The sequence below is a fragment of the Podarcis filfolensis genome (assembly GCF_964270895.1).
Source record: "Podarcis filfolensis genome assembly, chromosome: 1".
Lineage (NCBI taxonomy): Eukaryota > Metazoa > Chordata > Lepidosauria > Squamata > Lacertidae > Podarcis > Podarcis filfolensis.
The window spans coordinates 130,859,203-130,874,589 of record NC_139604.1 but is presented as its reverse complement, the minus strand read 5'-3'; the positions used below and the strand labels follow the sequence as shown (position 1 = coordinate 130,874,589).

Below are 15,387 nucleotides of genomic sequence, written 5' to 3'. Positions count from 1 at the left end.
GCCGAAGCCGGGCTCAGGGCGGCTAACAACAATAAAATAGTACAACATTCTAAAATCATTCCATTATAACTCAAAATGATGGCAACCATTGGGCTAGAGTTCTGTGAAAATTGCCAAAGGAGGGAGTCAGGCTGTGCCCTGGCCAAAGGCCTGGTGGAACAGCTCTGTCTTGCAGGCCCTGCGGAAAGATGTCAAGTCCCGCAGGGCCCTAGTCTCTTGTGACAGAGCGTTCCACCAGATCGGAGCCACAGCCGAAAAAGCCCTGGCTCTAGTTGAGGCCAGCCTAACCTCCCTGTGGCCTGGGACCTTCAGGATGTTTTTGTTTGAAGACTGTAAGTTCCTCTGTGGGACATACCAGGAGAGGCGCTACTGAGTTGTAGTCCAGTAGGAGAACACCAGGTTGACAACTGGTTCATATGCCTCCAGCAAAAATTAAAACAAAATACGGTGCCTTCCTCCTTCGGGTTCCCCAAAACAAAGGTTTTGAGTTGTCTTCTGCAAAGGCTTCACCCCCTGCCAAACTGACAATTGCCCTGCCTCTCACAGAATCTGGCCTGCAAACATTCTGGGAGCTGCGCTTCCCAATGTGGGACGTTTGTGAATGTTCTGTGCCATCCTCCCAGTTTGGGCTGTTGTTTTTTCCAGGGGCTCCACTGCCACAAGTAGTGCAGTTGCTGTAAGCTTTCTTTCTGAGAATCGCAAGCACTAGTGAAATATTAAATGGCTGAAACAGAGCAGCCCTGTTACAAAGGAGTCGGTGTGCCCCGGTTTATTCCTGGCTCTTGGTGAGACCGCAAGTGTATTTTTAGAAACGCAGTCATATGTTTGCTATATCTGGCGTGTCTGTACTTTTTCTCCCCATCTACTCCAGAGGGTTGTGGCCTCCTTTACTAGATAGCCGTTCTTACGGATCGTTTTGCTAATGTATTTAAAACGTCAGTTCTTGGAGGCCGCCCCATAAAGGGATATGACATCCCTGTTTTCTTCAATGAGCCAATTAAAAAAGATGAACCGTCCAACTGCTAAAAACAGCAACGGCCGCATCACTTTCAGTTAATATTTAACACAGTGCTGCCACGCTTATGATTTGAATTTCTATCCCACCCTTCTTCCCAAACCTTCCCAGGGAACCAAAGGCAATGCCATTAAAAATAAACTTTAAGAAAGCAAGTGCAATGATCTGAAAACATTTTAAATCATTAAGAACATTAAAAACTTGTTATATAACCTCGCTGCTAATAATTTCAAGGTTGCATGGACCAGTATCTTTCAGCCATCGATGGCTGATTTTGAATTCCTTCTGAAATGTAATATTGAGAAAGAAAGGTGAATCTCATTATTGGGAGGGTCGTCCACAAACACAGAACCACCACCACCCAGAAGCCAGAATTGTATGTTCATTAGGTGCTAAGTCCTCCTCCTTTGACCAAAGGTACCGTCTATTGGAATTTCCTTCTGGTCGCAATGTACTGAAATGTCTTGTAAAGCTGGAGAAGATGTTGTTTTCCTTCCAGTTGTTCGTAAACTATTCTGCAACCGCTACAGGTTGCAGAATCCATTTGGAGTCCCCAAGCCTAGGATATTATATTGATGCCTTGACTTTCAGACATTGGGTTGTATCCTGCGCTGCTCTTCAGCTCTTGTAAAAGTCTTCTGCGTGCTCAGTGAAACTTCCCCCTCCTCTTTCGTGGAGCCCCCTTCACAGTCTTGATCAAGAGGGGCTGGGGGGCACTCCAGAGCAGATTTGCAGGGAGGAAGCCTTGTTGCATCAGTGGAACTGTGCTCGTACATTGCTGGATATTCCCCTTTGCTATTTGTCAAAATAATAATAATAATAATAATAATTTATTATTTGTACCCCGCCCATCTGGCTGGGTTTCCCCAGCCACTCTGGGCGGCTTCCAACAAAGATGAAAGATACACTAAAATGTCACATATTAAAAACTTCCCTGAACAGGGCTGCCTTCAGATGTCTTCTGAATGTCAGGTAGATGTTTATGGCTTTGACATCTGATGGGAGGGCGTTCCACAGGGCGGGCGCCACTACCGAGAAGGCCTTCTGCCTGGTTCCCTGTAACTTGGCCTCTCGCAGTGAGGGAACCGCCAGAAGGCCCTCGGAGCTGGACCTCAGTGTCTGGGCAGAACGATGGGGGTGGAGACGCTCCTTCAGATATACTGGACTGAGGCCATTTAGGGCTTTAAAGGTCAGCACCAACACTGTGAATTGTGCTCGGAAACGTACTGGGAGCCAATGTAGGTCTTTCAAGACCGGTGTTATATGGTCTCGGCGGCCGGTCCCAGTCACCAGTCTAGCTGCCGCATTCTGGATTAGTTGTAGTTTCCGGGTCACCTTCAAAGGTAACCCCACGTAGAGCGCATTGCAGTAGTCCAAGCGGGAGATAACCAGAGCATGTACCACTCTGGCGAGACAGTCTGCAGGCAGATAGGGTCTCAGCCTACGTACCAGATGGAGCTGGTAAACAGCTGCCCTGGATACAGATTTGACCTGTGCCTCCATGGACAGCTGTGAGTCCAAAATCACTCCCAGGCTGCGCACCTGGTCCTTCAGGGGTACAGTTACCCCATTCAGGACCAGGGAATCCTCCACACCTGCCCGCCTCCTGTCCCCCCAAAACAGTACTTCTGTCTTGTCAGGATTCAACCTCAATCTGTTAGCCGCCATCCATCCTCCAACCGCTTCCAGACACTCACACAGGACCTTCACCGCCCTCACTGGTTCTGATTTAAAAGAGAGGTAGAGCTGGGTATCATCCGCATACTGATGAACACCCAGCCCAAACCTCCTGATGATCTCTCCCAGTGGCTGCATGTAAATGTTGAAAAGCATGGGGGAGAGGACAGAACCCTGAGGCACCCCACGAGTGAGAGCCCAGGGGTCTGAACACTCAACCCCCCCCACCACTTTCTGAACACAGCCCAGGAGGAAGGAGCGGAACCACGGTATGACAGTGCCCCCAGCTCCCAGCCCCTGAAGACGGTCCAGAAGGATGTTATGGTCGACGGTATCAAACGCCGCTGAGAGATCCAGCAGAACTAGGAAACAGCTCTCACCTTTGTCCCTAGCCCGCCGGAGATCATCAACCAGTGCGACCAAGGCAGTTTCAGTCCCATGATGAGGCCTGAATCCCGACTGGAAGGGATCCAAATGGTCTGCTTCTTCCAGGCGTGCCTGGAGTTGTTCAGCAACCACTCACTTAATCACCTTGCCCAAGAATGGGAGATTTGAGACTGGGCGATAATTGGCCATCGTGGCCGCATCTAAAGATGTTTTTTTAAGAAGCGGTTTAATAACCGCCTCTTTCAGCGGGTCTGGGAAGGCTCCCTCACGGAGGGAAGCATTCACCACCCCACGAAGCCCATCGCCCAGTCCTTCCCGGCTAGCTTTTATAAGCCAGGATGGGCAAGGATCCAGGAGACAGGTGGTTGGCTTCACTCGTCCAAGCAGCCTGTCCACATCCTCGGAGGTAACAGATTGGAATTGATCCCACTCAACTTGACTAGACAGGACTCTAGCACTCTCCCGCCCCGGCCCTGCTCCCATGGTGGAGTCTACTTCTTCCCGAATCTGAGCGATTTTATCTGCAAAAAACTTTGCAAAATCATTGCAGGAGATCATGTGGCCCGTACTGGGTGCAGAATGCGGCACTGAATTATGGCATTGCAAAGAGTTGGGGAGGGTCTTGGAGGCATCTAGTTGATCCCGGTGAGGGTTTGCCAAGCGTGCCTTCCTCCTAGCACATTTCTCCCTTGCGTCCTGAGTTTGAGTGTCTTCAAAGCCCAGGACACCTTTGGTAAAGGCTGTTCTCCAACTGGAGCGCTCGCAGGCCAGTGTTTCCCAGTTGTCAGTGTTTATACTACATTTTTTAAGATTTGCCTTGAGAGAGTCTTTAAACATCTTTTTTTGACCACCGGCATTACGCTTTCCATTTTTAAGTTCAGAATAGAGTACAGTCATAAAGGTAAAGGGACCCCTGACCATTAGATCCAGTCGTGGCCGACTCTGGGGTTGCGGTGCTCATCTCGCTTTATTGGCCGAGGGAGCTCCTGGAGTACAGCTTCCGGGTCTTGTGGCCAGCATGACTAAGCCGCTTCTGGCGAACCAGAGCAGCGCACAGAAACGCTGTTTACCTTCCTGCCAGAGCGGTACCTATTTATCTACTTGCACTTTGACGTGCTTTCGAACTGCTAGGTTGGCAGGAGCAGGGACCGAGCAATGGGAGCTCACCCTGTCGCGGGGATTCGAACCTGCAACCTTTTGATCGGCAAGTCCTAGGCTCTGTGGTTTAACCCACAGCGCCACCCGCATCCTATAGAGTACAGTCATACCTCTGGATAAATATGCTTCAGGTTGAGTGCTTTCGGGTTGTGCTCCGCGGCAACCCGGAAGTAACGTAGCGTGTTACTTCTGCGTTTTGCTGCTCGCGCATGCGCAGATGGTCAAAATGACATCACGCACATGTGCGGAAGTGGCGAAACGCTCTGTTCGGGATGCAAACAGGGCTCCGGAATGTATCCCCTTTGCATCCCGAGGTACCACTGTAGTTGCTTTGGAAGACAATAATCAGGTATCCGAACAACATGACCTCTTGCGCTATTAAAGGTCACCAGCCTCCAGTTAATCACCATCACCACCACCACCATAATCATTTTATTATTTATGCCTCTCCCATCTGGCTGGGTTTCCCCAGCCACCCAGTTAAGAACCTCCAGTATAGAAGTGCCTTTTCCACTATCTAACCCAGGGATGGTGAATCTCAGGTCCACCTCCCTGTCTCCTCCCAAGCCACACCCCTCCCAGCGTCAAAGGACGTTTGGATCCAGAACTGGCCTCCACAGTCACTTACGGACTCACTGTTAAAACCGTGTTCATGGAAGACAACCTTACTTGGCTACAAGTGATCGCCAAAGAAGAAGAAGCAGCTTTGGGCATGCGCACAAACACACACCCCTCGAGTGTTTTTTTCCTGGCTACAATGGATGCTTGTATGGATGGAAAAGAGGGAGGGGCATTAGCCGTGTTAGAAACTCAGATATATAAGCTATAATCGCCAAATGGCACCTTAAACCAAGGTTACAGTCGCCCAGGGTCGTCTTTAGCATATGAGCCACTGGGGTGCAAAGATCTGTCCAGCTCCCCCAAATTTAGTTTAGCTGCCCCAAAATTTTATGGGGGGGGCGAACTCAAAATTAATGAACTTTTTTTGGAAGGGGGAAAGCCAAAGTTGTTGGGAAGGAAAATTGCTGACCTGTAACAACGATGCAGCGGAAACAGGTAACTGCTTTTGTTTCCTGACTCGCCGGGAATATTTGGTGCTACGGAGTAACAGGGCAATGGGGGGGACAGACTTTTGCTCCATTGCTTTTCACTGCCACTGATCAAGAGGGACTGGTATATGGTAGGTACACATTTGGCGCCCACCAGAATACATTGGGCGCCCACCAGAATTCGGCGCCCGGGTGCCCTGCACCCCTTGCACCCCCAGGTAAAGACAGCCCTGCGGTCGCCACAATGGAGCATCTAGACACCATTCCCCCCCGGTGTGATTTTTTTGCTGCTGCTGCTTTCATTTAATTTCTACGCTGCTTTATACAGTCATACCTCGAGATAAATACGCTTCAGGTTGAGCGCTTTCAGGTTGCGCTCCGCGACGACCCAGAAGTAATGGAGCACATTGCTTCCAGGTTTCACCGCTCACGCATGCACAGATGGTCAAAATGACGTCACGCACATGCGTGGAAGTGGCAAAACGCGGCACGCGCAGATGCGCTGTCACCTCTTGCGTTCTGTTCGGGATGTGAACGGGGCTCCGGAACCACTGTATTTTAAAGGGGGGGGGATCTCAAAGCGGTTTAAAATGCATGAAAACATCAAATAAAACAGACCAGAAGAAAACAGATTCAAGCTTCAAGGGAAATATCTCAGATCCTTTTCTAAGTGACATTTTGCTTTCCCCATATTTATTCACCGACATAATTCATAGGGCTGCCCCATAGCAGAAGCCCTCTTAAGAAGCCAGTGGGTGTAGTGGTCAGAGGGCGGGACTAGTGACTGGGAGATCAGGGTTCGAATCCCTACTCTGTCGTGAAGCTCTTGGGTGACCTTGGAGTCAGTCACAACCTCTTAGCCCACCTCACAAGGTCATTGTAGGGATTAACTGAGGAGGCGGGTGAACCACGTACTGCTTGAAGGAAAAGGTGGGAGATAATTGCAATAAATAGGTTCTTCTGCTTAAGAAAGCTGGAGGGGCCAGTCGTACGGAGATGTCCGTAGCCAACCTGGCCTCTGGAGATCTCCAAGTGGTCGCAATTGCACCCGCACGAAACACAAAATGCGCCTGGCGAATTTCTGACACTTGGTGTGAGTGTGTGCCTACTGTTGTTGTTGTTTAGTCGTTTAGTTGTGTCCGACTCTTTGTGACCCCCTGGACCACAGCACGCCAGGTATTCCTGTCTTCCACTGCCTCCCGCAGTTTGGTCAAACTCATGTTGGTAGCTTCGAGAACACTATCCAACCATCTCGTCTTCTGTCGTCCCCTTCTCCTTGTGCCCTCCATCTTTCCCAACATCAGGGTCTTTTCCAGGGAGTCTTCTCTTCTCATGAGGTGGCCAAAGTCTTGGAGCCTCAGATTCAGGATCTGTCCTTCCAGTGAGCACTCAGGGCTGATTTCCTTAAGGATGGAGAGGTTTGATCTTCTTGCAGTCCATGGGACTCTCAAGAGTCTCCTCCAGCACCATAATTCAAAAGCATCAATTCTTCGGCGATCTGCCTTCTTTATGGTCCAGCTCTCACTTCCATACATCACTACTGGGAAAACCATAGCTTTAACTATACGGACCTTTGTTGGCAAGGTGATGTCTCTGCTTTTTAAGATGCTGTCTAGGTTTGTCATTGCTTTTCTCCCAAGAAGCAGGCATCTTTTAATTTCGTGACTGCTGTCACCATCTGCAGTGATCATGGAGCCCAAGAAAGCAAAATCTCTCACTGCCTCCATTTCTTCCCCTTCTATTTGCCAGGAGGTGATGGGCCCAGTGGCCATGATCTTCGTTTTTTTGATGTTGAGCTTCATACCATATTTTGCGCTCTCCTCTTTCACCCTCATTAAAAGGTTCTTTAATTCCTCCTCACTTTCTGCCATCAAGGTTGTGTCATCTGCATATCTGAGGTTGTTGATATTTCTTCCGGCAATCTTAATTCCGGCTAGGGATAGTACAAAGGTCAAATTTGCATTCACTGCTTTGTCCACTTTGCCTCTGGCCCTGCCTGTCAGGGTCATGTGGCCCCTGGAACGTTGCCCGGAAGAGAATCTGGCCCCCGGAAGAGTTTCCGCTCCTATTGCATCTTGCCTTGTTCTCTTTCTTGCGCCGTCTCTCACCGGGTGCCCAGAAGAGAATCTGGCCCTTGCCGTTTCCGCTCCTATTGCATCTTGCCTTGCTCTCTGTCTTGCGCCGTCTCCCACCGGGTGCAGAATTCCCAGCTCCCCTTCCTGCCGTGTTTCCGTGGGTGAAAAACAAAGCAAAAAAAGCTTAACAGAACAAGATCAACGAGAGAGAGAGAGAGAGAGAGAGAGAGAGAGGAGTTTTCCTCCTCTTAAGTGGTAAAACACACACACACAAATCTCGCAAGAGAGAGGCTGGTAACCATTTAAAAACCCAGAGGCTGCTGCATTCCCTTCAGAGAACAGAGCCTTTGCAGAAAAGCAGTCGGCTCTTGCAAAGCAGAACATGTCAATAAGTGCAGCCATAAAACAGATTGTAGCTGCACACCCACTGATGGAAAATCGTTCATTAATCACCTGAGAATAACTCATATTCCAAAAACAGCTGCCTTACACAGGAGTCTCTAGATGCCCTCGTCAGATAGATGGCTCTGTAACGTTTGCTCAGGAATAAGGCGCAGAATAAAATAAAAGTCTTGCTACATCTTCTTAAGGGCAGTGTTTCTAAATTATACTGTATTTCTACCAGCGGCATCTATTTCTTGGGAATATCACGCTGGAGCTGAGGCAGCAAAAGGCATGTTTTGTTCTTTTAGCCCCATGAACTGTGTCCCGCTGATTAACTCCAAAATCTGTCCAGCTAGCTAGCCATTATTACTTCAGAAACCGGGGTTTTCCAGACCTACGTCTATTGCTCTATTGCATAAGCAAATAACCATTCTCCTGAATAAGTGTTTCCTAAACTTGGGTCTCCAGCTGTTTTTGGACTACAACTCCCATCATCCCTAGCTAGCAGGACCGGTGGTCAGGGATGATGGGAATTGTAGTCCCAAAACACCTGGAGACCCCGGTTTGGGAAACCCTGGTTTAGAGAATGTGGCCTCCTTGCATTGCTTCTAGGTTTCGTGAAGGCATCTGATTGGCTGCTACACAATGATACACAGCTGGACCTTTGGTCTGGTCCAACCAGGCTCCCTCATGTGTCTGCAGGATTGTTGTGAATAATGAATTTTTTTTTTCAAATAATATTTATTATTTTCAGTAGATAAACATAGCAAAAAGAGAAAATATTAACAATAATAAAGACAAAGAAAGAATAGGAGAAAAAGAGGAAAAAAGATACATACAACGTATTACCACTTACCGTTTTTTTTGCCCTATAGGACGCACTTTTTCCCCTCCAAAAATGAAGGGGAAATGTGTGTGCATCCTATGGGGTGAATGCAGGCTTCAGGAAGCTATCCCCCTAGCCCGGCAAGCTCCGGAAGCGATGGCGAGGTTGCGCGCAGCTTCGGGATCGCTCTGCGACCCGTTCTGGGGGCTGGGGATGGGGGAAGCTCGGGCTTCCCCCGCCCCAGCCCCGCGCCTGGGGGGGGGGAATAATTTTTCCCCCTTTATTCCCCCCTCCCCCAATCTAGGTGCGTCCTATGGGCCAGTGCGTCCTATAGGGCAAAAAATACGGTAATTAATTAAAATTAAGTATTATCCATCTTCATAAACATAGTATTTGACTTCCTCAAATCTCTTCCATCCGAATTTCTTAGTAATTATATGTAGCAGTTTCCAATATCAAAGTTTCAAAAAACCATATCACAGGCCTGATCATAACTTTCCTTATCGTACATTTTCTTATTTATAAATTTAATTCCATTTTAATCCTAGGCCTAATTGTTTCTTTCAAGTGGTTACATATCTTTAATATTACAATATTTATTCAAATATTCTTTAAATTTCTTCCAGTCTTCTTGGTGCTCCTCTTCTTTCTGGTTGCGGATTCTCCCGGATTGTTGTGAATAATGGGGCAAACCTCCCCCCTACCCCCCGTAAACTGCCCCTGATCTCCTTGGAAGAAGCGAGGTGGATACCCTGTGGGAAAAAAGCAAATATACAGCCAACCATCCCTTTGCACCTCCTTTGAACTTGCCTATCCCACCCTCAGCTTAAATGCAAAGTATTTAAGTTAACTCAGAGGGGCAACTGTATTAGCCTGGGAATTGCAAAGGAGTCCTGGACGTTCCATGATGTGATTGGCAGCTTGGAGCTTCTGCATGCATCATGCGGCTATTTTTATATTCAACTCCTAACGCCTCGGGTTCAAAGAGTCACTGCCAGGTTTAGCCCGTCTGCTGCGCCGTTTTAGACGTCGTGCCAGGTGGCTCCGCCGTGAAGCGAAAAGCGACCGTTTGGTGGCGGAGGCCGTGCTGAGTCTCTCTTCTGAAATGGCAAACGGTGTGAAAAGGAAGGCTGTTAAAACTGCCAGAAGCAGGAGCTGCAGCTTTGAAAGCCAACTCAGACGGGGAGCTAAGATTTCACCTCCAATATGTACACTGTCCGTCAGCCTGCCATGTGCCCACAGAGGTATAGATGCACACCTAGCGGTGTTTAAGCGATATATTTGCATATGGTATTAGATGCATTAGCAGTAGGTGGGGGGGGGCACTCTTAGTATGTTTGGGGAAGATCTGAGCTATGAACGGGCGAATCTGCCAGGTTCAGTTTTTCTCACTTTCTTATTTTCCCAAAATAACGGGTGCCACATAATACAGTGGTACCTCTGGATGCGAACGGGATCTGTTCCGGAGCATAGCTGTCAACTTACAGATTCGAAAATAAGGGACCAGCAGCCTCAAAAATAAGGGATCAGCAGCCAAAATAAGGGATTTTCCAAGGACAGGTATGTTCAACTTCTGAGCCCCTCCAAGCCAAAGGCAGAAAGCCCAGCCAGCAGCCAAACGAAGCCTCAAGCGGTGGTTCCCACAGCGCAGCAACCCGGGAAAGGGGATGCAGCAAGGAAAACCACGCCACCTCTCCGCTGGGAAGCGCTGAGCAAAGGCGAGTCCCCAGGCAACGCGGCCGATTTGATTGACACAAGGCATGCAAGCTCCACCCCCCCATCGTTCTTAGACTCCTTATTGGGTGAGCAACGCAGCCAAGCAACACAGTTGGAGCCTCCCTCCTCCCTGCCCGGCAGGGAGGGAGGGAGAGGAGCTGCTTCCTTTGAAACCCGGGAAATTTAAGGGACATCATCAATAAGGGACAGCAGCGGGACAAAGCTCTGAGATAAGGGACTTTCCTACCAAATAAGGGACAGTTGACAGCTATGTTCCAGAGCCCCGTTTGCATCCTAAGTAGAAAGCAACCTGCGACTGTGTGTCTGCACATGCGCAGATCGCGATTCGCCGCTTCTGCGCATGCGCGCGACGTCATTTTGAGCTTCTGCGCGAGCGGCGAAACCCGGAAGTAACACGTTCCGTTACTTCCGGGTCGCCGCGGAGCGTAACCTGGAAACGCTCAGCCTGAAGCATATTTAACCCGAGGTATAACTGTACACATATCTATTCCACACGTGCCTGGCTAGCTCAGCTGGTTAGAGCCTGGTGCTGATAACACCAAGGTTGCAGGTTCGATCCCCATATGGGACAGCTGCGTATTCCTGGGGTTGGGCGGGATCAGGGGTCAGCAACCTTTTTCAGCCGTGGGCCGGTCCACCGTCCCTCAGACCATGTGGTGGGCTGGACTATATTTTTTTTGGGGGGGTGAACGAATTCCTATGCCTCACAAATAACCCAGAGATGCGTTTTAAATAAAAGGACGCATTTTGCTCGTGTAAAAACACGCTGATTCCAGGACCGTCCACGGGCCGGATTGAGAAGGCAATTGGGCCGCATCCAGCCCACAGGTCTTAGGTTGCCTACCGCTGGACTAGATGATCCTCAGGGTCTTCTTTCCAACTCTACAACTCTCTGATTCAATAAGAACACATATTAATGGTCAAAGGCTGCAAGAATTCATTTTACCCAGAGTTTACTCCAGAAAACTACTCCTGCGGGATGCCCTTACTCAGTTTGGGAGATTGCTATGTGAGCAACAGTTATAGCTCAGGCACTGTGCCTTGTGTAGGTCACCTGCGCTTTTCCACTCAGAGTTTTGAAAAGCTCTTTCCAGAAAACCAGGCCAGGTGACCTAAATGCAGCTCAGACACCAGCCTTCACTCATCTTCTTTGCCTGTAAACTGTAGCTGCATTGTTGTTGTTTAGTCGTCTCTGACTCTTCGTGACCCCCTGGACCAGAGCACGCCAGGCACTCCTGTCTTCCGCTGCCTCCCGCAGTTTGGTCAAACTCATGTTTGTAGCTTCGAGAACACTGTCCCACCATCTCGTCCTCTGTCGTCCCCTTCTCCTTGTGCCCTCCATCTTTCCCAACATCAGGGTCTTTTCCAGGGAGTCTTCTCTTCTCATGAGGTGGCCAAAGTATTGGAGCCTCAGCTTCAGGATCTGTCCTTCCAGTGAGCACTCAGGGCTGATTTTCTTCAGAATAGATAGGTTTGATCTTCTTGCAGTCCTTGAGACTCTCCAGAGTCTCCTCCAGAATTCAAAAGCATCAATTCTTCGGCGATAAGCCTTCTTTGTGGTCCGGCTCTCACTTCCATACATCACTACTAGGAAAGCCATAGGTTTAACTATATGGAACTATAGATACATTAGAGCAGTTGTTCTCAACCTGTGGGTCCCCAGATGTTGTTGGACTACAACTCCCATCATCCCTGAGCTCTGGCCTTGCTAGCTAGGGGTGATGGGAGTTGTAGTTCAACAACATCTGGGGACCCGCAGGTTGAGAAAGGCTGCATTAGAGACTCGAAACCTACACTTGCCTTTGGATTGGTGGCTTCGCCAAGTTGCACCATTGACTTCACTCTGCTCTTTAAAACAGCCAGACCTCTGTTGTTTCTTGGAACTTGGCCTGCAATGCAGAGGGACCCTTGCCATCGCTTGGGCATGTGAGTGTTGTCCCTTCCCCTGCAGGTCCGGTAGTCTGAACACCCACTTTTTTAAATAAAAACATGCACCGGATATAAACATTGGCATTCTCTGTTCATGCTTTGCCTTCTTAAAAAAGGAGTGTGAACACAATTTTAGGTCTTGCACATCTGCTCGAAGGATTGGAGAGGGAGGAGTCTCTTGACGGCGTTCCAGGCACTAGCCAATTGGTCTCATCCACAGATGGCTTTTCCTTCAGAGTTGCAGACCTGGTTTTGTCAGAGCTCATTCTAGAGGTGAAAAAGTACAGTGGTGCCTCGCAAGACGAATGCCTCGCAAGACGAAAAACACGCAAGACGAAAGGGTTTTTCGGTTTTTGCGTCGCTTCGCAAGACGATTTTCCCTGTGGGCTTGCTTCGCAAGACGAAAACGTCTTGCGAGTTTGTTCGCTTTTTTCCTAAAGCCGCTTGAAGAGGCGCAGTTGCGACGGACCGTGCTTCGCAAGACGAAAAGACTCGCGGAACGAATTAATTTCGTCTTGCGAGGCACCACTGTACATTGGGATCAAATGTCACGAGGGACGCTCCACTCACACCCCGTCCGTCTCCACCCTACGGGGAGAACATTTATTCTGGCTTTTGGAAGCATCTCTTTCTCCTGGTGTGAATCAGCTACAGTCATGCGAAAGAGAGCATTTGCATCCAATGCCAGCTGAAGATTGGGGCTATTGTCACAAGCAGAGCCTTGAGACATTGTCAGGGCCGGATTTAGGTTTGATGAGGCCCTCAGCTACTAAAGGTAATGGGGTCCTTTATATGTCCAGCTGTCCTTTGTCAACAACAAATTGTCGCTGTTTTTTGTGTTGAATATATGCTATATGGTCATTTATGGACCTAATAGGTATCTAAAGCCATTTGCCCATGTTGCCATGCAATCAGTCCATGCAGAATGTAAGGAAAAGGTAAAGGTAAAGGGACCCCTGACCATTAGGCCCAGTCGTGGCCGACTCTGGGGTTGTGGCGCTCATCTTGCTTTATTGGCCGAGGGAGCCGGAGTACAGCTTCCAGGTCATGTGGCCAGCATGACTAAGCCGCTTCTGGCGAACCAGAGCAGCGCATGGAAACGCCGTTTACCTTCCTGCCGGAGCGGTACCTATTTATCTACTTGCACTTTGACATGCTTTCAAACTGCTAGGTTGGCAGGAGCAGGGACCGAGCAATGGGAGCTCACCCCGTTGCAGGGATTCGAACCGCCGACCTTCTGATCGGCAAGTCCTAGGCTCTGTGGTTTAACCCACAGCGCCACCCACGTCCCTATGCAGAATGTAGGCACCCTATATATAGAAAGGAGAAAACCAGTAATATTTTAGGGAGCAAGCTAGCAGGCCTTACATCATAGGAGCCTACACAACACAAAACACTTGCTGTATGTAGGTTTTATTTTATTTGCTTTTTATCTTATATTTTGGAAATGTACTTCCAGGGTTTATTCCTTTAAATTTTTTTGGTGCCTCCAATAGAGTGGGGACCTAAGCTATAGCTTGTTTTGCTTATACGTAAATACTGCTAACCACTATGGCACCAAGGGCTCTCCACCAGAGCTGCCAGGTCAAGGCCCAAACCTTAGACCTTGGGGCAGCCCCTAGTGATGTTACAAGGCTGGGCCTTGGAGACGGAGGTTAATTGGTAAACGGGAGGATGCAGCGCAGGAGGGCAGGGAACACACACTCCAGCACAATAGAGTGGGACCCTAATCTATAGCTTGTTTAGCTTATACGTAAATCCGGCACTGGACATTGTCATGATATTTGCCTACAGTAATTAAGATGCAAGTGTTGCAATGGCCTATTGAATTGTTTGTTTTCTACTCTTAATAAACAGGGCTTTTGGTGGGCAAAATCTGCCTCTCTCTCTCTCTCCCTCTCTCTCTCCCTCTCTCTCTCTCTCTCTCTCTCTCTTGACTGCAGGGAAAGAATAAGCCCAGTCATTCAGTTCTCTTCCTCTGGAGCTGCAAATCTTGTTTGCAGCAGAACCAGTGGGGCATGGGGAGTTAATGCACTTGCTGTTCTAGCATGTGCTACTGATTCGTGGCTGTTTTTTGACGAGTGCAAACATTGCAGTGAGCAACACATTTCCACTTCCCATGGCACATGGCAGCCAAAGATTGACTTGGCATCTCCCACCCCCTTGTGATCACACTAGGAATCCATTCTCTGTTCGGCAACCCCCTTCTGGCATTCGTTCACCTAGAAACCACCACAGTAGATTCCACTACCTCATTATTTTTTTTGCCACTGTAAAATGCTTTTGCGCTTCTTAGAGGGAAACCCTGAAATACCGTTGTTCATATCAGCTGTGCTGCATTCTTCTTCTTCTTCTTCTTCTTCTTCTTCTTCTTCTTCTTCTTCTTCAGTCGTTTAGTCGTGTCTGACTCTTCGTGACCCCCTGGACCAGAGCACGCCAGGCACTCCTGTCTTCCACTGCCTCCCGCAGTTTGGTCAAACTCATGTTTGTAGCTTCGAGAACACTGTCCCACCATCTCGTCCTCTGTCGTCCCCTTCTCCTTGTGCCCTCCATCTTTACCAACATCAGGGTCTTTTCCAGGGAGTCTTCTCTTCTCGTGAGGTGGCCAAAGTACTGGAGCCTCAGCTTCAGGATCTGTCCTTCCAGTGAGCACTCAGGGCTGATTTCCTTCAGAATGGATAGGCTTGATCTTCTTGCAGTCCAGGGGACTCTCAAGAGTCTCCTCCAGCACCAGAATTCAAAAGCATCAATGGGATGCTTAGCTCTGCTCTACCCACAACTCCGCACTGGCTCCCCACCTCGGTATGGGAACAAGCAACCTGGAAACGCCAGCGCTGATCTCCGGCATGCCGCAAGCCCTTCATCCTTCTGCCGAGGAAGGCTTCTGGCTCTTCAAAATGGGGCAGAGAGAGATGCAGCCCAGGGGAGAGGCAGAGAGGAAATTCGGATGTCCTCAGCCTTGCTTCTGTGTTCCCTTCCAAGAGTCTCTCTCTCCTTCCTTTCCTTTCCTTTTTAAATTTCCAGTTGGCCATGGCGATCGCAGCCGGTGGCGTTCCATTTGGCTGCCCGCCTTTCCAGTCTGGCTCTTGCGCTGCGATGATTTCACCCTCTTCTCCCACCCCCCCACCCCTTCCTTAAATGTGGAAGTCA

At 49.1% G+C, this 15,387-nt stretch overlaps 2 protein-coding genes and 1 long non-coding RNA gene across 3 annotated transcripts in view; 2 read left to right on the top strand and 1 right to left on the bottom strand.

Moving 5' to 3' along the window:
- The window catches only part of LOC310765020 (uncharacterized protein), a 183,275-nt gene extending 180,384 nt beyond the window's left edge, over window positions 1–2,891 (bottom strand). The window contains exon 1 of the mRNA XM_083619478.1: window positions 1,859–2,891. Coding sequence (XP_083475604.1) covers window positions 1,931–2,848 — 918 coding nt within the window. The 5' untranslated portion in view covers window positions 2,849–2,891 and the 3' untranslated portion in view covers window positions 1,859–1,930. The remainder of the gene's footprint in view (window positions 1–1,858) is intronic.
- The window catches only part of LOC310766583, a 165,749-nt gene that overhangs the window by 59,573 nt on the left and 90,789 nt on the right, over window positions 1–15,387 (top strand). The window lies entirely within an intron of this gene.
- SAMD4A (sterile alpha motif domain containing 4A) overlaps window positions 1–15,387 on the top strand; it is a 155,123-nt gene that overhangs the window by 48,947 nt on the left and 90,789 nt on the right. The gene's annotated exons all lie outside the window — the stretch shown is intronic.